Consider the following 18,660-nt stretch of genomic DNA (forward strand, 5'->3'; position numbering starts at 1 on the left):
CGCCCCCGCCCCGCTCTCACCTTTGCCAGGGTGGCTCACTTCTGGGAGCGCCTTTGCTGCAGCCCCGATCCAGGTTTTGCTCCTGTCGTCCAGGCGGTCGCGCAGGGCGTCCTGGATCTGCTGGTTCCACGTGTGGAGGAGCCGGCCGTGGGATTGTCTGCACAAAATCACTGCACGCAAGGCGGGTTGTGGCCACCGGAGCAGCCGATAGCAGTCCTCTCCTGCCACGGGCAGGCAGGCGGGCTCCGATTCCTCCGAAGAGACCTGTGCGGCCCAGAGCCAGAGCCACATCCCTATAGGGAGCCCCATGCCGCTCCCTCTTTGGAGCAAGCTGGTCCGGGGCCACCCTTTAATAGTCTAAACCGCCCCCGCCCCCCACCGTGCACGCTCAACCCACCAACTGAGAAAGCAGGTGGGGGAGCTGCTGAAAAGAGGAGCAGAGCAGCGCCACACCCAGAGGCTGAACAGGTGCAGCACCTGGTGCTCCAGCTGGAGATGGGCCCTCTTGTTTGCAAAGAAGAGGGTGCCATTGTCTGCACCCCGGCGGGGAAGAAAGGAGGGGCAACTGCATTGTCTGCTGGATAAAAGGCATGTTGGCAGGCAAATGTTGAGAGCCCAGGAGGCTCATCCCATTCCTCTTGCTCCAGAGAACAGTATGATAACCAAGCAGTTCGGTTGACAAGAAATGGGATTTCAAGGGGTTTGGGAGTGGGGCAGACAGGAAGGTGGCAGACTCCCCTTCATTAGAGGTTTCTAAGCGGAGGCGAAGGGACCCTCCTTCCAGGGAGGTTGTGCTAGCGCGATTCCTCAGGAGGTAGGAGTAGATGACCCTCATGGTCCCTTCCAACACTACAGTTCTATGATACTTCTGGACAAGGGCTGGCAAGTCTCCAGCCAGCCACATGACGTTTTACAATTTACTGCATGTCACTGCCAGGGGGCCACCAGGGCGCTTGAAGTGGGAATGGGTGTCTGGATCTGGGCCTGTCCTGGGCCTGGGCCCCTGAGCAACCAATCATGATGTCCTCAGAGCGTGAAAGAGAGCTTCCACGGACACCACTGACCTGTAGCCTGCCATTTATTCGGTATGGGCCATGCCTAGTGTTGAATCACTTTGCAGGATAGCACACAGCTTGGAAGCTGACCTCACATAGACTTCTTACTGGGGAGAGGAGGGTTGCCTTCATTGCAATCACACACAGAGTACTTAAAATTGGAATATAATAAAGCTCCATTTATTATAAGAAATATATACTTGGATAGAAAAGAGTTACTAGTTTTAGCTAATTAATCTTAAAGCTACAAGGGAGTCATACTTGCTCTTTACTCTTGGCAGAGATACATCCATAGATGTCCTCTCTCCTTCAGCTTCAGAAGGAAGAGGGGGAAGCAGGAAGTTTGGTCACTGTTAGGAACCCTAAGAATATCAGTCTAATAGTAAAGGAAAGGTCATCACAGAGATCAAAGGGCAGTTAGACAATCTTGGAGGTTCCCTTCTCTATCCACTTTAACCTCATGCAAACCCTCAGCAAGCTGAGTTGCATCCCAACTCTTTCAACACTCGGTGAGTTCAGGGTTGGCTCCATTGGCAGGTTACAGAATGGGGCTTCGCTGTCCCCCTCCCATACTGTGCCCTCCCGTTCCTCCGGAGAGATGGTCCTGGCCTTTGTACAGGTGTGGGTGACATCATGTTGGAGAGGCTGATTGGAGGTCTTGGGCACATGGCGTGGCAAAAGCCAAGGTGGCCTCGCAGAAAGTTGCCCTCCCATCACTGGAGAGAGCACAGCCTGCAATCACAGAGGTCAAAGACGTGGGTCAGGATGGGGCCCTAGGACTGCTTCCCAGCATATTTTCTGCTCCCTTGGCCCCAGTCCTGGAGCTGCAGTGTCCCTTAGGATGGTCAAATTACCGGTAACCTAATATGTCTGCTCTAGTCTAACTGGCAGTGGCGTTTCAAGGCCACGAGCCAAGAGACTACTCTAGAGCTTTTTAATGGGGAGTGTCAAGAGTTAGGAAGGCAGGGGGCCTTCTGCCTGCAAAGCAGCTGCTCTGCCACTGGGTGGTGACTCCTCTCCACCCCCACTGTGCACATGCCAGTCACCACCTTTTAGTCCCTCCCCAGTCTTCTCCCCTTCCATAGGGGACAGTCCCAGTCCTACTCTTGCAGGGGCTTCAGTTCAATGTGTTTCCTTCCTGTTTAGCAAGCCCAGGAGATGCTTAGTGTAGCCACTCTGCCTCTCCCAGAGCTGGCCCTGGGCTACCTGCTCTTGGCAACCAGAGGTCCCCACACCAGCAACTGGATTCCTCCACCAAGCCTGCATGCCTTGCCTGGCCACCCAAAGCAGCAGAGGAATGGTCCAGGTGGGCCCCTAGTCATACCGAGCCAAAGTGGAGAGGTGTGATTCTTCCCTGTGTGTGCATAACCTTCCCTTATGGGAGGTGGAAAAAGGAACAGACGTAGTACTGAAAACCCTTCCGCTTGCCTGGCGCCTGTCTTGAATTTTCTGAACTTGAGTTTGTTTTCTGCAGTTGGTGCAGGGCATTCTCAGTGCCACCTTTGCCCTTCTCTACTTGGAGGCAGTCCAGGACCCCATCCTCTCCGGAGAGGCCCCTTTCCCCTTCCCTCCTTCAATTCATCCTGCCTTTCCACTTCTGCAAGCCAACTTCCTCGCTTTACCGGTCTTCCAGGTCCAGGGCTGCCTCATCTTCATCCTCTGCTTTCTTCAGTATCAGGGCACAGAAGATGGCAAAACTTATCACCTGCAGTGGATTTCATGGGAGAAGAGGGATGGGCAGGATCCACAGCCATTTTGCCCCCCTCCCATCCATAAAATAGAGGGAGCATCTGTAGGCTTCCCTTTCTCCAGATGAGCCAAGCCCCTCACTTTGTGCTAAAACACCACAACAAACTGGTGTATGTGTGAGGGTGCTTTGGTTAAATTCTCCCCCACCCCCTTGAAATTCATGGGAGGAAGAGAGGAGATGCAGTGGGTGTTTGCAGTGCTCCAATGCCAGACACCTGTCCCAGGCAGGCAGGCAGGTGGCAGACACATACGTGAGATGAGGAAGAAGTATGTGCACCATGATTTCTGCTGCTGCTGCTGAGGTGTCCCCTCTCTTACAGGTTGCCAGTTGAGGAGTATCACAGACCCTGACATGTCAGGGCCCAAACCTGAGACCTAGGGGCTGCCCCTGGTGGTGTCAGGGGCACAGACCCTGGTATAGTCACAAGGGTCCTAGAGACAGAGGTTGATTAGGAGAAGAGTGGAGGTTGTCCCCCAGAGTGTCTATGCTATAATTTGCATCCAGCTCCTGCTGGTCCAAAGTGCGCACACTCTATACACAGTTTTCTGTGTACACACACACACCATTGGAACTTTCACCCATCTAGCGATTCAAGCCCTTCACCTGCCACCTGGAGGGTACTAGGCAAACCTGAAGACTTCAGATCAGACTTAGAGGTCTGGTAACCCGACCTCCCGTGAGAAGGCCCCCCAGGAATGCTGGGTTTGCTCAGCCTGGCTGGGAAGTACCTTGAGGGGCTGCAGGACGAAGAGGGCCTGGCCCATGGAGATGGCAGTGGAGATGAGCCAGCATTCGGTGCTCTCCTTGCCATAGTGGAAGCCATAGAGCAAGGAGAAGAAGGTGGCCACTGCGCTGAGGGAGACCAGCAGGGCCCACCCCACCCAGGCGCCCCACCAGGGCAAGTGCCACCTTCGGCTGTGGAGGAACAAGAGGAAGGCATGAGGAGGAGGCTCTGCAGGGTAGGCTTCCCTGCCTGCTCACGGAGCCTGTCTGAGCTACCTACATGGAGCGAGACCGGATGGGGCTTGCTAGCTCGAGACGCCTGGCCATCTCCTCCACGCGCTGCTGCAGAGCCGGAGGGTGCTTGGCTGTCGGGACTCCTAGTTCCAGCTCTCCCAGGAGACGGGAGATGTGCCGCAGCTTCAGGAGGAGGTAGCGGTTGCAGTAGGTCTGGTGTAGCGCATCAGGACTGGACGCCACACTGGAGATCTTGGGCTCCCTCCCTGCAAGCAGAAGCCATAGCGTCACCATCCTCTGGGGGTCTAGCAGGGCTGCCCAAGGCAGGCAGGCAGGCAGGCATGGCTGGGCTCTCACCTGCTGCCTCCTCTTCCTCCCCAGGATCAGGGTGGATAAAACGAGCCAGCCACTGCAGAAGCTCCTCAAGGTCCATGTCGGGATGTAGCAGCTGTTGGCTCTGCTTGCTGGCTTTGCTCAGTGTCTCCACTGCCCCACGCAGGCTCTAGGAAGGGAAAGACAAGCACGGGTAGACGGGAGAGTGGCAGGCGACTGGGGCACAGATGCACCCAACAGGCTGAGGGTAAGGTGGGCAAAGCTGGGCACAAGAAGATGTAGCAGATGGGAGAAGTGTTGTGGGAGATTTGCAGCCAAATCTAACAATGCATATTTTTGTGAGTTAGCATGTGAAGGGGTTAAGACCATTGGGTCACATTATTGATAGAGAGACTCAGACCATAGAAATGTAATTGGTAGAGATGGTTCTGTGTGAGGTCATTTTCCCTCCTCTCTTGGAAATGAAGAATCAAAGTATTTCCTGTTCCTTCCCTCTCTCTTTTCTCTTCAGCCAGTGATGGAGCAGACATATATCCTATCGCTCCAGCATTGGCCACATGCCTCAAGCTGTTCATACTGTAAATATAAGTATTTTGCCTGCATTTATTTTACTGCTGTTGCTGCTGAGAACAATTGCATGACTATGAGTAAGTAAACATATTTTAAACTTACTTCTCAGTCTGTGTCTGGTTCTTTGTTAAGGGGCAACCAGCTTGCTTTGTGGCTGGACTGAATTTAATGAATGCTTCATAGCCTTTTCCTATGCTTTCTATTTTTCTGCTGAGGATGAGACTTTGAACTCTGCTCAGCCCTGTGTTTTAAACGAAGCGATAAGCTGATCTCTTTGTATGTTCAACCCACAAATGTGGGCACCTGGAGGGATAAATTACCATTAACATATCCTCTCCTACCTATTAAAAGCCATCCCATAAGTGCCACAGAGAAAACTCTCTGGCAAGCCAGTGCTTGCTGTATCTGCAAATGCAAAAACTTCTCCCTGGGACCAAGTTCACTGGTGCAAGAAGGATCCTGGGGGGCTTGGGGAAGAGGTAGCTGGGGATCGGGTGGGGGTTCTTGTCCACTGCCAGCTCAGCCTTGACCTTATTCCAAGGGGAGGCACAATGGGGAAAATGTCCTGGGTCCTGGAGAGCTCTTGTCCCTACCTCATGCACAGTGTCCAGGGTTGTTGGGCTGGCAGGGGCACTGGGCACAGCTGTTGCCAGGCCGGGCTTTGCAAGGCTCTTGCGTGGTTCAGCGTGGCGGAAGATGAATACAAGGAGCAAGTTGACGGGGAAGGTAATCAAGGCACTCTCCACACTGATCATGATGTCCTTCCAGGAGAGGGAGAAGCAGCTGCCTGTGTATCAACGGGAGGAAAGTGCCTGCAAGTGGACCTACCAGCCACCACTCTTTGTGCCCCAAGGAAGCTGGAAGGAGGCACCAACTGCTACCTGCACAATCAGAGGCAGGATGCCTCCAGATTCAGGGGGTGGGGGATCAAATGTAGGAGAGGAGCCTTGCTTGTGGGCTTCCCAGGAGGCATCGGGTGGCCATTGTGTGAGAAGCATGATGCTAGGCTAGATCCCACCCGCAGTTGGCCTGATCCAGCTGCACCCAGGCTCTTCCAAAGTCCTAATACATGAACCTCCCTCCTGCCGGCCCAAAGGGTATGACTGTGTTTGTCCCTCCAGTTGTGGCAGGAGGGACTTTTCTCCACTGGCAGGAGTTGGAGCAGAGGAGTTGCACAGCCCCCTTTTCTATGCTAGTGGCCCTTGGGAGATATCCCATGTGGAACAACCCTTACCAACACTCAGGAGCTCGGGTGAATCGTGGGGCACCTCCCAGAACATGAGGCTGACAAGGGCAGAGCAAAGGAGGAGGCAGAAGCCGCAGGAGAGGCCCTGGACCCGGGTGACGGGCCGCCCGTGGCCTGTTCGGGTCAGCAGCACTGTTAGCACTGTGTGCTCCTCCCGAAGACCACTCAGGGTCCTTTGCCGGAAGATGGGCCTGCAGAGAGATCGGTAGATGGGTGGGTGGGAGCAGGACCCAAGGCCAGGCTATGGGAGAGCCAGAGGAGGAAGACAGCTGGAGTCTCCAGCTCTGCCTGGGAGCAGGCAGTTCGGAGATCCCTGCTAAGTTCATGCACAGTGGTCAGGTGGGGGCTGAGGACACCAAAACAGACTCCCCCGTCTCTTGGTAAGCCTACCAGAATGCTGTTAGCTGGTGCTGTGGAGCTGCTAGGAAATGCTGGGCGGTGCTGTGTGGGGCCCCTGCTGCTAGGACGTGCCACGGCTGGCAAGAGAAATGGAACCTCCTACTTTGCTGCAGGTCTCGCACTGTGATGTGGGCGATATGCCTGAGGGAAGGGAATGGGTAATGAGTGCTCTTAGTGCCCCACTTAGAAGAAAGTCCTTTTCAGGAAGAGGCAAGAGGCTTCCCTACTGGATGAGTGCTAGGTGTGCTGCTGACCCCCCCCCCAGCCCCACCTCCTCAGGGTGCCTGAGGATGGGCACCCTGACACAATAACCACCTCTGCCCTATTCAGAGAGAGGGAGAGTTGTGGCATGTCCAGCAGAGGCAGGCTGGCACCCCAGAGCCAAGCCATGGGAGGTGGGCAGTGCCCGCATGCCAGCACAATGTCGCCAAGTGGGATGTCACCCACCCACCCTGCTTCTGGGCAGACTGACCAGGGCAGCTGTGGGGCGGAGTGGGGCTCCTGCCACAACCAAATGCTCTGGAGCTCTCCCAATGGGTATGGCTCCCGTAGGAGGAAGAGGCTGGCATCCAGGGGCAGGCGCCGAGGCTTGCTGACACCAGACGATCCCTGCAGGCAGATGCAGACCTGCTGGAGATGAAAGGGCTGGGTGAGCTCTGGGGCAAAGACCAGGCACCCCACCCCCTCCATCACTCAGGGCAGACCACTCACACAGGGGCTGCCTCCGGGGGCCTTCTGCTGCCCATGCAGGCAGATCTGGAGCAGGTAGCCATACTGGGCACAGGGATCATCATCGGACAGGAGGACTGGCCCTGCCTGGGAGAGGGAGAGGGGTGTGAAGGGTGGCGTTTCTAGGGTCATGCTCTGCTACGGAACAGCGCAGGAGAGCAGAGAGCGCTGAGGCCCCATACATACAGTTGTCCTTTCCACTTGGCCCCAGTGAAGACCAGAATAAGGGGATCTCATTTGCTGGCGAAGAGATATGCAAACCTTAAATCCACATGGAATCATTAGAAAGAACAGAGTTAGCTGCATCTCACTCAGCTGTATGTTTATAGAGAGCAAAATGCAGTCATGACCATTAGTAGCAAATAAGAAGCCTTCCCCGCCCCTAGCCAGCCACACCCTTTTGGGGTGGGGGTGAGGAGATCAGAGTCCTTTCCTCTCCACATGGCGTGGGAGAGCAGCTGGAGACCCTCCAAGAGTTCAGTCTCCAAATGGTGGCTGTTGCTGCATGACCTGCCCTTCTGGGAGCATCACCACTGTTATGTACTGAGTTGAATAGGATCCAAACTGTAGCAGTCTGATTGGTCCTAGAACAATAGGATCCAAAAGGCAGCAGTCTGATTGGTCCTAGAACAATAGGATTCAGAATGCAGCAGTCTGATTGGTCCTAGAACAATGCAGCAGTATGATTGGTTGGCAGGAACCACCCAATCCTGCTCCAGATAGAAGTGAATCCACAACCTGATTGGCTTACAGTAGAATTCCAGAATTAGCCAATCATGTGCAGCCCATTGTGTAAATAATGTATATAAAGCAGATACTGTGAGGGGACATTTATTCATTCCTCCTCACCACTATGAGCTGAATAAAGAGCATGAAATCACTTTGCGACTCTGAGTATATTTCACTGGCGACGAAGGTGGGATCCCGCTGAGCTGACTGCCACACACAGCACCGCAGCACCGCCAACTGCCGCACCGCTGCCTCGCACCGTGTATCCAGGCTTCAGCTCCGGGGCACAAGGAACTCAGAATGGCAGCCAACAGCAGCTTCTCGCCATTCAACCCAGCATCTGGAGACTGGGAAGCGTACGCCTCCCGTTTCACCTTCCTCCTAGAAGCCAAAGGGGTCACCGACGAAGAAGACGCCAAGAAGAGGGCGATATTCTTCAGCGTCTGCGGAGAGGAGACGTTTGAAATCACCCGGGCTCTCCTTGCGCCTGAAGACGTCGCTACTGTTCCATACAAAACAATAATGGAACAGCTGAAGGGGCACTTTTCGCCGCAGCCCTCAGTGGTGGCTCGTCGAAATGCCTTCTACGCAAAGCGGCAAGCCCCTGGGGAAACCATAACTGGGTTTGTGACCTCTCTCCGCCAAGCCGCCCGGTTCTGCAACTTCTCAGAGCTGGAGAACATGCTTCGTGACCGCCTCGTCGGTGGCCTGAAGGATGAGAAGCTGCAACGGCGCCTCTACGCTAAGAAGGACCTAACGTTCCAGGTCGCTCTGGAGGAGGCCCTGGCAACAGAAGCTGCCGAGAGGTCGACCCAAGAGGCACGGCCGAGCCTGCCATCCCAACCGAGGGTCCACCATGAAGACCTCACCGACGACTCAGGATCCGACAGGGAGGAGGTGCACCGAGTACAGCAGCGCACTCAAGCAGCGCACAGACCACAGCTGCCTCGACGAGAAGGAGGGAACTGCGCAAGCTGCGGGGAGAGTCACGAGAGGAGGACCTGCCGTTTCCGCAACGCAGAGTGCCGGCAGTGCAGAAAATCGGGACACGTCGCCCGGGTGTGTCGGGCTCGGCCCACCCGACACCAGGCATCAGATGACCAATCCAAGAGCCCCAGGTCCCGGGGCCCAACGCACCAAGGCAACTCGACGGAGCTCACGGACTTCCAGGTATACCAGTTGCCCCACCCCAACGTAGAGAAAATTTATGTAGAGGTACAGATAGAGGGGGCCCCATGCCGCATGGAGCTTGACACGGGTTCAACTCTATCCATAATCTCGGCAAGGACCTTAAGGAAACTGTGTCCCACTGGGGGTCCTAAACTCAGGCCGGCCCCATTCACCCTCCGGGACTTCCAGAAACGTAAGGTCCCCACAATGGGGGTGGGGACCTTCAGGGTGCAATACCGAGGGCGGACGCGGCAACTGGACTTGCTTGTGGTCAAGGGCCCCTACATTAGCTTACTGGGATTGGCATGGTTTGGACCACTGGGGCTAGCTGTCACCGGGGTGAACCACACTAGCTTACAAGTGGACGTGGACGCCATATGCAAGGAATTTCCAGGGGTTTTCGATGGGAAATTGGGACAGTATACGGGCCCCCCCATTGCGCTACAGCTTGACCCCGCAGTACGACCGGTCAGGCTCAAGGCCCGCCGGGTCCCGTTCGCCTTGAAACCCCGTATAGACGAGGAATTGGACCGACTCGTAGAGCAAGGAGTGCTGGAGCCGGTGCCTAATGCTCCCTGGGAAACCCCAATCGTCACACCCGTCAAGCCTAATGGTTCGGTCCGCATCTGCGCAGACTACAAATGTACCATAAACAAGGCCCTCACGGCCCACGCATACCCAGTGCCAGTGGTCAGCCATGTCCTTGCCACCCTGGCTGGGTCGAAAATTTTTGGCAAGCTGGACTTGGCCCAAGCATATCAACAGCTGCCAGTAGATGAGGCCACAGCAGAGGCACAGACGATTGTGACGCACAGAGGAGCGTTCAGGGTAAAGCGGCTGCAATTCGGTGTCAGCGTGGCACCAGGCATATTCCAGAATATAATGGACTCTCTCCTTAAAGGGATTCCTGGCGTCACCCCCTTCTTCGATGATGTGTTGATTGCCGGCCCCACACCAGAGGAGTTTGAGGACCGCCTCCGCACCGTTCTGCACCGTTTCCAGACGGCGGGTCTCAAGGTGAAGCGGGAAAAATGTCTACTAGGAGTGCCTCAGGTGGACTTTCTGGGATTTATGGTGGACGCAGAAGGGGTCCACCCGACTGGGGACAAGGTACGGGCCATTTGTGATGCCCCAGCGCCCAAGAGCAAGACTGAACTTCAGGCCTTCTTGGGACTATTGAACTTTTACCATTCCTTCCTTCCCCACAAGGCGGCGGTAGCGGAGCCCCTACACAGACTCCTGGACAAGCGGGCCCCTTGGGTGTGGGGCCAGCGCCAGGAGGCCGCATTCCAGGCAGTCAAGGACTTGCTTGTCTCAAACTCGGTCTTGGCACACTTCGACGAGAGGCTGCCGGTGGTGCTAGCATGCGACGCCTCACCCTATGGCATTGGAGCTGTCCTGGGGCACCAACTCCCGGATGGAAGAGAGGTACCGGTGGCGTACTTTTCCCAGACACTCAACACAACCGAGCGGAACTACTCGCAAATCGACAAGGAGGGTCTGGCAATCGTAAAGGGAGTAAAAAAATTCCATGATTTCTTGTACGGGCGGCCCTTCACCGTGGTGACTGACCACAAGCCGTTGCTTGGCTTGTTTGCCCCCGAAAAGCAGACCCCCCAAGTGCTGTCTCCTCGCGTCCTCAGGTGGTCAATTTTCCTTGCCAGCTACCAGTATGCACTGATTCACCGACCTGGGAAGGCGATGGGCCATGCGGACGCCCTCAGCAGGCTACCACTACCGGAAACAGGCCCTGACCCAGCACCTGCACAAGAGGTTATGAGCCTGGAGCTGCTTCCCGACCGCCCCATTCAGGCACAAGAAGTTGCACACCATTCCAAGAAAGATAGGGTCATCTCCCGGGTCCTGGACTGGGTGTGGAGGGGATGGCCCAGCAGCAGCCCCGGGCCAGAATTCGCCGGCTACACAACCCGCAAACATGAACTGTCGGCCCACAAGGGGTGCCTGTTATGGGGAAGCAGAGTCGTTGTTCCCCAGCCCCTCTGCAAAAGGGTCCTCACAGCCCTACACGAGACACATCCAGGGGTAGTAAGAATGAAGGCCCTTGCCAGGAGTTATGTGTGGTGGCCGGGGATCGATGGAGAGATAGAGGCCTGGGTCAAACACTGCCAGGCCTGCCAAGAATCCCGCCCAGATCCCCCAAGGGCCCCAGTCCAGTCCTGGGAGTCCGCCCGAGCACCATGGTCACGCCTGCATGTGGATTTCGCTGGCCCCTTTCAGGGGAAAACATTCTTCATAGTGGTGGACTCCTACACCAAATGGCTGGAAGTCGCACTGGTACCGTCCACTTCCACGTCCGCAGCCATCCGGGTACTACGCAGGCTGTTTGCAACCCACGGGCTCCCTGACACTCTCGTCTCAGACAACGGGACTGCATTTACGTCAGGAGAATTCCAAACCTTCACAGCGCAGAACGCCATCCGCCACATCCGTTCGGCGCCGTTCCACCCTGCCACCAATGGCCAAGCAGAACGCATGGTGCGGACCACCAAGGACACCCTTCGCCGCATGACGCAAGGGGACTGGGAGTACCGCCTTGCCACATTCCTTCTAGCACAGCACAGCACCCCCAGCTCAACGACTGGCCGGAGCCCCGCTGAACTACTAATGGGTCGGCGCCTTGCAATCAGATTGGACCGCCTTCACCCCGATAGAGCTCAGGATGAGGTAGTGGTGGGGGAAGGCAGGAACCCCCGGACCTTCGAGGCCCAGGACCCAGTGTACGCAAAGAATTTTGGGGCAGGCCCAGCATGGGTACCCGCCACAATCACCAGGGTCACTGGCCCCGTGTCGTACGAGGTGCTAACGGATGGGGGGCAATGCTGGCGCCGCCACTGCGACCAGATACGGCGACGATTCCCGGGAGAAAACCAGGAGGAGGACAGGTCAGAGGAGTCCCAAGGGAACAGCGGGGCAGTGAGGCCCATAGAGCAGGAGGGGCCAGCAGGAGAGGCAGAATCAGTAAATACAGAGAGGACCCGTGAGGCCGAAAGGACACCGGAACCAGAACCACGACTGAGCGAGCCGGTTGCACCAGACCAAACAGCCGCATCACAGCCAGCATCCTTGGAACACGAGCCAGAACCCGGAGCCCGGACCAGGGAACACCCCAGGCCACAACGCACACGTAGGCCGCCGGCATACCTTGAGGACTATGAATGCGACCTCCCGGGCAGGACTGGAACTTAGAGGGGAGGGGTGTTATGTACTGAGTTGAATAGGATCCAAACTGTAGCAGTCTGATTGGTCCTAGAACAATAGGATCCAAAAGGCAGCAGTCTGATTGGTCCTAGAACAATAGGATTCAGAATGCAGCAGTCTGATTGGTCCTAGAACAATGCAGCAGTATGATTGGTTGGCAGGAACCACCCAATCCTGCTCCAGATAGAAGTGAATCCACAACCTGATTGGCTTACAGTAGAATTCCAGAATTAGCCAATCATGTGCAGCCCATTGTGTAAATAATGTATATAAAGCAGATACTGTGAGGGGACATTTATTCATTCCTCCTCACCACTATGAGCTGAATAAAGAGCATGAAATCACTTTGCGACTCTGAGTATATTTCAACCACCTAAGAGCTGCCAAGGGCCTGTGAGTTTGTGCTGCTTGCTGCCAGACCGCCCCCCCTACCTCTGGCCCTCTCACCCCCCAGCAACTTACCTGGTGCAGGAGGCGTGTATCCAACCAGCGGGCCCAGGCCACCCCCACCAAGTAGAGGGCATAGACGACTCCCAGGACCACGACCAGAACTGGGTTCTTGTTCACCTGGCTAAAGTACTCTGCTGTGCGCACCACATCCAGCTGGACTGGCGCCACCCAGAAGCTGCTGCCAAAGAAGGAGAGGTGGGTGCAGAGGCAGTGGCCTTCCGCCAGGCTGCTGCTCTCTCCTACCTGCAAACAGGGTGGGATTAAGGGCGCTTCTGGGCAGCAGATCACCTTGGATATTTCTCACAAAACAGAGATCCAGATGTTTTAAATAAAGAAGCAGGCAGTCTGGTCTTGAAATGGGATAGAAGTGTTTTTAAGGACCAGATTCTGATTCTTCCCTGCCTCCGGCAGTAGGGGGCGCAAGGTACCCAGATTCCCTTTGTTTCTTGAACGCCAAGACTCACCTTGCAGCCTGCCTCTTGCCACTGGGCATCAGGCAGGTGCCGGGAGACGCACTGGATCCCATAGGTGCTGACATGTAAGGTGGCAGGACCCTGGCTGGCAGAGAGGTTCAGTGGCACCACCAGGAACTGAAGGGCTCCTCTCAGGTCACGAAGAACTTCCTCCTTCACTAGCCAAGTGTAGCCATCTGCAGGAGATGGGGGCGGGGGGCAACACAAAAGGGAAACCATTTTAGGAAGAGGTCCTCACACTCCCCAGCCCAAAAGTGGAAGCAGAAGCCAGCTCTTCTGTCCTCTTGATATACCCAGGCCGATGTTGGGCTCAATGGGCTCCCGGAGTTGCTCGCTCGGCTGCAGGAAGAGCTCCAGAGGCCCCACAGGGTCCAGGTGAGCGTGGATCATCAGGGATCCCCCTGTCCATGTCACGTTCGCAGTCAGAAGGAGGGCCTCCCCTGGAGAGAGGAAGGCAGCTGGCTCTGCAGGGGCTGAAGGCACAACCCGGGGCAGGAAAATCTGGGATGGGAAAAGAGAGCAGGATGTCACTGGCTGCTACTGCACCACCACAGTGAGATGAGCAGCTGCCTCAGGCTCTCACCCTGAGCAGAGGCAGCCTCACTGATGGAGGTGAGCTGCGGTGGGAGAGAGGGAAGGTTGATGACAGAGAGACCAGACCCTAAGGCTCTCCCAGGCTAAGCGGCTGGCCTACCTGGTGGCTAATCCAGCTTATCTCCACACCATGAGATCCTGCCATGAGAAATGATCCTGGAGGGCTGTCCTTGCCCTTTGGAGATGCTCAATAGTCCACCCCCTTACAGGGAGGAAGGCTCAACTCAGCCAAAAGTCTCTAGGCAGGACATACCTGGACAGGGGTGCTCAGGTTGCTAACGCTGATCTGGCTGCCCTCAGAAAGGAGGTTGAGTTCAGCTACAGCTCCTGTGACCCCTTGCTCAGAGCTCGGGGGAAAGGGGCTGCCCAGGAAGCTCACCATCTAAAGAGAGGGAGAAAAGAAGAAAGGGCAGCGCCACTGCTGTGGGGGCCTGCCCCACCAGCCATGCCTGCTTGGCCACATGGCCACACTTGGCAGGATGGCTGGACGCTCCTCCCCGCCTCCTCACGCTCTGCTGCCCATTTTTGGAAACATGGCTGCTTACTGTCGGAAGCACTGGGTAGGTAGATTGAGTAGGGCTAAGTCAGGGGGCCTTGGTTGCAGGGGTGTTGGCAAAGGGGTTTCATGAAATGTTTGGAGTCCAGCCCAGAAGCATGAGGCTCCAGAAGAGGGAGGGAGGGAAGATGCCTCTGGGTGCATCGTCAGGCTGATCTGAAGGAGCCAAGTCACTTCTGAGTGCTGGGCCCCAGTGCATCCCACAGCACAGCAAGCGACTCCTTGGCTGGGTGCTCTCTGCCTTCCTCCTCCTCCTGGGGTAGCAGCAGTTGGCAGAGGAGAGTTTCTGTTTCATGGAAAGGGAAGGCCCCTGTGCCCAGTCCAAAGGAGAGGGCCAGCCACATACTCCTGCTCCCTCTGACCTGCACATCCACTGGAATATTCTGTGGCATGATGGAGCCCAGCGCAGACTGCTCTGGCAAAATGACTCTGGCTGCCCATGGGTTGCCAGGGAAGGAGAACGCCATATTGCCCAGCCTGGAAGAGTTCACCCTGAGCCAGGGAGACAAAGAGAATTAGGGTTAGAGCCAGGGCACAGCAGATGGTGCCTGGGACCAGGGTGCCCCAGGAGAGTTGCCAATCTGCAGGACAGCCAGGCAAATGTGAGCCAGCTGCCATGATGAGGGAAGGGCAGATGGCTACCTCAAGGCCTTTTCCCTTGGACACTTCCTGCCAAGATCTTTCTCCCTTCCCTTCCCAGACCAGTCAAGCTTCCTACCTTCCCCGTCACCCAGTGGCTGCAAGCCTGGTAGCTTACCTGTGTGTATAGATGCTGATGAGAGGCGTCTCCATGGTGATGGCATCACTGCTGCCCCCCAGTTCCTGAAGAGCTTGCTCCAGCTTGTGAAGGATCTGCATCAGGGTGCCAGTAAGGGCCTCATGCTGCTGGAGGGAGAAGTGGGCAGTTACTGGGGACTCAATCTCCATCCAAGATGGGGCAATATGGGATGAAGGGACCCATGCACCTGCCTGTCCCTCCCCATCAGGGGACCCGGGAGTGTGGCATATCCTCACCTGGATGTTGACGTTGGGTGAGCAGGGGCCCAGAATGACCTGCAGGAGCCGGCTGGTGCCATGGACTGCCAGGAGGTTGAGGAGGTGCCAGTGTGGGGAGGCTGGAGGCCTCCTTTTCAGCAGGTCCTCACTGACAGCCTGAAGAAATCCCACCTCCTCTTCCTGGCACGCAAAGGCACATAATGTTAATGTTCCTCCATGCCCATGCATTGCCCACACTGATTATTGACCCTCAGCACTAATGGGGATGCCTCGACTCCTTCCATGAAATGTTCCCCATCACCTCTCTTGGAGGAAAGATCCTCTCAGGACTTGGCCTGACTCTTTCTTCAGGTTCCCCATGGGAGCTACACAGCCTTTGGAGTTGGGGCTCAGCCCCTTCTGGGGCATCTGCCCTCCCTATGGGCCCAATCATACCAGCTCAGAGGCACTCCAGGCACCATTGTTCACCGGCAGTGTCAGTCGCTGGAGCAGCTCCTGCAGGCAGAATCAGGAGTTTGGGCTCAAATGCTGGCAGGCAAAGGCAGACCACTGAATAAGGGGTTTCCGGCCTACATAAAGCCTGTGCTAACCACCAGAAGAGAGGTTGGCTGTCTTGAGCCAGAGGAAGGTTGGTGGCTCTGCTGTGGGCCTCAGTGGGGCTGGGCTGAAGGGGGTCCCCTCCCCAGATACTCCCTCCCAGTGGGGCTCTTTTACCTGCTGCCAGGTCCTGGGAACAACATCCTGCAAGGCCTCCCTGATTGCTGATGCCTCTGGAGGCAAAAGGAGAAGTATGAGCAAGAGTCTTTTCTCCCCTCAGGGTCCCCCTACACAGAAACAGGCGTTTTGGCCTCCATAAACACAAACTCCTTGCGGTGGGCCTGTTTCAACAACAAGCTGCTTCCTTTCAGGGGAAAACCACTGCCCTGACCAGCAAAAGGATCAGCCTCATGATAAGAGATCCATTGGCTACTAGTTTATTCCTGGTTTTACATTATTATAGTTGCTTATTTTCATCCTGAGCATTGCTTCAGGCTCTTTCCATTGAAGAGGTAGAACATGGTAATAAAAGTTTATCTGAAATAAAACTTGTTAAAAACCATTAATCACGGGTGCCTTGCCCCTTGGGCATAGCTTAAACAAATACCACTGGTAAATGTTGGAGTTGTAATTCTGTACAGGCAGATTGAAAGCATATCTTTTGGTTGTGCTGACATCTACAATCTTTTGGAAAAGCTGGTCTATGTGAAATAAGATAAAATATCCCTTTCAGCCCCACAAATATTATTTTAGGGCATTTAAAGGGTTTATTAAAATGAGCAGAATGACCCAAGATGATCAGCCTCTCACAGTTGCTTATAATTGCAGATGACCTACTCTTCAATGCATTATTTCAGAAATCAATAAATCCCCACATCACCTGGGTACTTCTGCTTATCACCCAGATGCCGCCGCATGAGCCTTTGTGGCCTCCGCCCCATGGAGGTCAGATCCTGGTGGCAGACAGAGAAAAAAGAGTGGGACAGAGCAGTGCCACTGTGCCAGGTAGGATATGTCACCCAATAGGCTTTCTTGGAAGGGGCAGGGCAAAGGGTTCCCTGTTAGGAGTTTGCCCAGGAATCATGCCCAAAAGAATTGTCTGGAGGGTGGCTAAGAGGTGGCAGACAGTCTGTTTTTATTGCCCCCCCCCCCCCCATCCTCTGCCTTCCACTGGAGTGCATCCGCTGGAGTTTGATTTCAGGCAGCAGGAGGGAAAGCCTATTTGCTTTGGACTTGGAGGGAAGAGAACTGGCTACCCTCACCTACCAGCTGAGCCTTCTGTTTTTGCCAAGGCCTGAAGCTGTTGGCACTCCTGGCCACTTTGACTGGGCATTCACCTCCCTCCACAGGACCTGCAAAAAAGACCATCCTGAAAGGGAGCCCCTCCTGGGTCAGGAGGAGCAATCTCTGTCCTCAGGACTGGGGTGGGGTGAGGGTGTCACGGTCCCACCCTGGCAGCCCAGCTGGTCTCTCACCAAATTCGCAGATGAAAGGATGTCTCTGGCGGCAGGTGGGCCCGGTGGCCTCCTGCAGCAAGCCCAGGTTGGAGAGGAAGGTGCAGGTGGGGGGCTGATGGTGAGTCCCATGCAGATGAGGCGGCTGGGTTCCTGGGCAAAGACATAAGAGGCTGCCAAGGGCATGGTGGCAAGCTGGGCAGGGCAAGGTGAGGGCCTTGCCCCCTTGTAAGATCTGACCACAGTAGGCAAAGCGGGGAGGTATGCCCTTGACAGAGCAGATGATAATAAGCAGAATTCTGCACTACAAGCAAAAGAGCCAGCTCTCTGCAGCGCAGTGCCCCCCACTTCCACACTCTGCCCCTCAATGTGGCTCCCCAAATCCCAGCCTTTAACCACAGCCAGGTCAGCTGTGTAAAGGGACCTGGCCTTTGTGATAGAAACCAGGATGCACCCTCCACTCTTTGGAGTAGAAACCACTCCCCGCCTCTGCCCAGCCCTCTCTGGTGCCCCCACAGGACTGACTTACCTGTCACCACAGGCTTGGTTGGGCCCTTGGAGACCCACCAGATCCCAGAGGGCCCTCTCAGCTGCCCCCTCCTCCTTCTCAGAGCACCCCACGTCCCTGTCTCCTCACAAGGGACCTGTGCCAAGTGCCCTCCCCATCGGCCGCAGGCAGCCTGGGCTTCCTCAAAGGCCAATCTTTCCTGGGCAAGCTGGTAGCAATGTCCCTGGTGCTCCCTTGGCACAGCCTCAGGCATGGTGACAGGCACAGCAGTCCTGCACAGGGCCCAGAGCAGCAGGGCTAAGCCGGGAGCTGCGTGTGGCCTTAGCGCCATCTCAGTCTGGCAGGATAGGCAAGATGGTCCCAGCAGGGCTCTGCTTGCTCCTCTGGCTAGAAGCCCACATGAAACACAAGAGAAGGAAGAGGCCAAGCCCTCCCGGTGTCTCTATTTGCCCATGAAAATCAAGGGGGCAGCTGGGCAGCTTCCACAAACACTGGGCAGGGAAATTTGACTCTAGGAGGAAGAGGAGGATGGCAAAGCTTGTGGGCCAAGATTGAGGTGGGGAGGGCACATAGAAATAGCTTCCAATCTTTTTGGAAGTAGGTTCCAGTGAAATTTGACATTATTTTTTGCCATCTTAAACAGAGTGTGAACACCATCACCAGAGAAAGCTTCTCTACTTTATTCTCTCTTTAAAATTTTGTATACCAGCCTTGCCCAAGCCGGTACCCTTTGGACTACAACTCCCCTAGTCCCCAGCTGGCACAACTTTGTGATACTAGAACTGATGGGAGTTGTAGTCCAAAGCATCTTCAGGGCACCAGCTGATGTATGTCAAATGTGACCTTGGAGTCCCGGGCTGTTTTGCATTATTGCACATTGTTTCCCTTTAAAAATATAGTCCAAACACACAGCAGCCTTTCTGGGGAGAAACTCC

At 55.6% G+C, this 18,660-nt stretch overlaps 1 protein-coding gene across 1 annotated transcript; it reads right to left on the bottom strand.

The window, feature by feature from the left end:
* Positions 1 to 1,213: 1,213 nt before the first annotated feature.
* Positions 1,214 to 18,056, bottom strand: LOC308483232 (polycystin-1-like protein 2; the record flags this gene model as incomplete). Its single annotated transcript, XM_081016859.1, has 23 exons — positions 1,214 to 1,787; positions 2,678 to 2,760; positions 3,534 to 3,720; positions 3,809 to 4,028; positions 4,120 to 4,264; positions 5,259 to 5,452; positions 5,900 to 6,102; positions 6,302 to 6,451; positions 6,783 to 6,940; positions 7,022 to 7,126; positions 12,620 to 12,850; positions 13,072 to 13,256; positions 13,374 to 13,581; positions 13,928 to 14,056; positions 14,593 to 14,722; positions 14,988 to 15,115; positions 15,245 to 15,406; positions 15,662 to 15,721; positions 15,941 to 15,996; positions 16,644 to 16,716; positions 17,030 to 17,115; positions 17,239 to 17,521; positions 17,754 to 18,056. The coding sequence occupies 23 exons, from the start codon at positions 18,054 to 18,056 to the stop codon at positions 1,769 to 1,771; spliced, it is 3,498 nt and encodes a 1,165-aa protein (XP_080872985.1). The 3' UTR covers positions 1,214 to 1,768.
* Between the last annotated feature and the right edge of the window lie 604 nt (positions 18,057 to 18,660).

This window comes from Podarcis pityusensis, assembly GCF_964106645.2.
Source record: "Podarcis pityusensis genome assembly, chromosome: 8".
NCBI classification, from domain to species: domain Eukaryota; kingdom Metazoa; phylum Chordata; class Lepidosauria; order Squamata; family Lacertidae; genus Podarcis; species Podarcis pityusensis.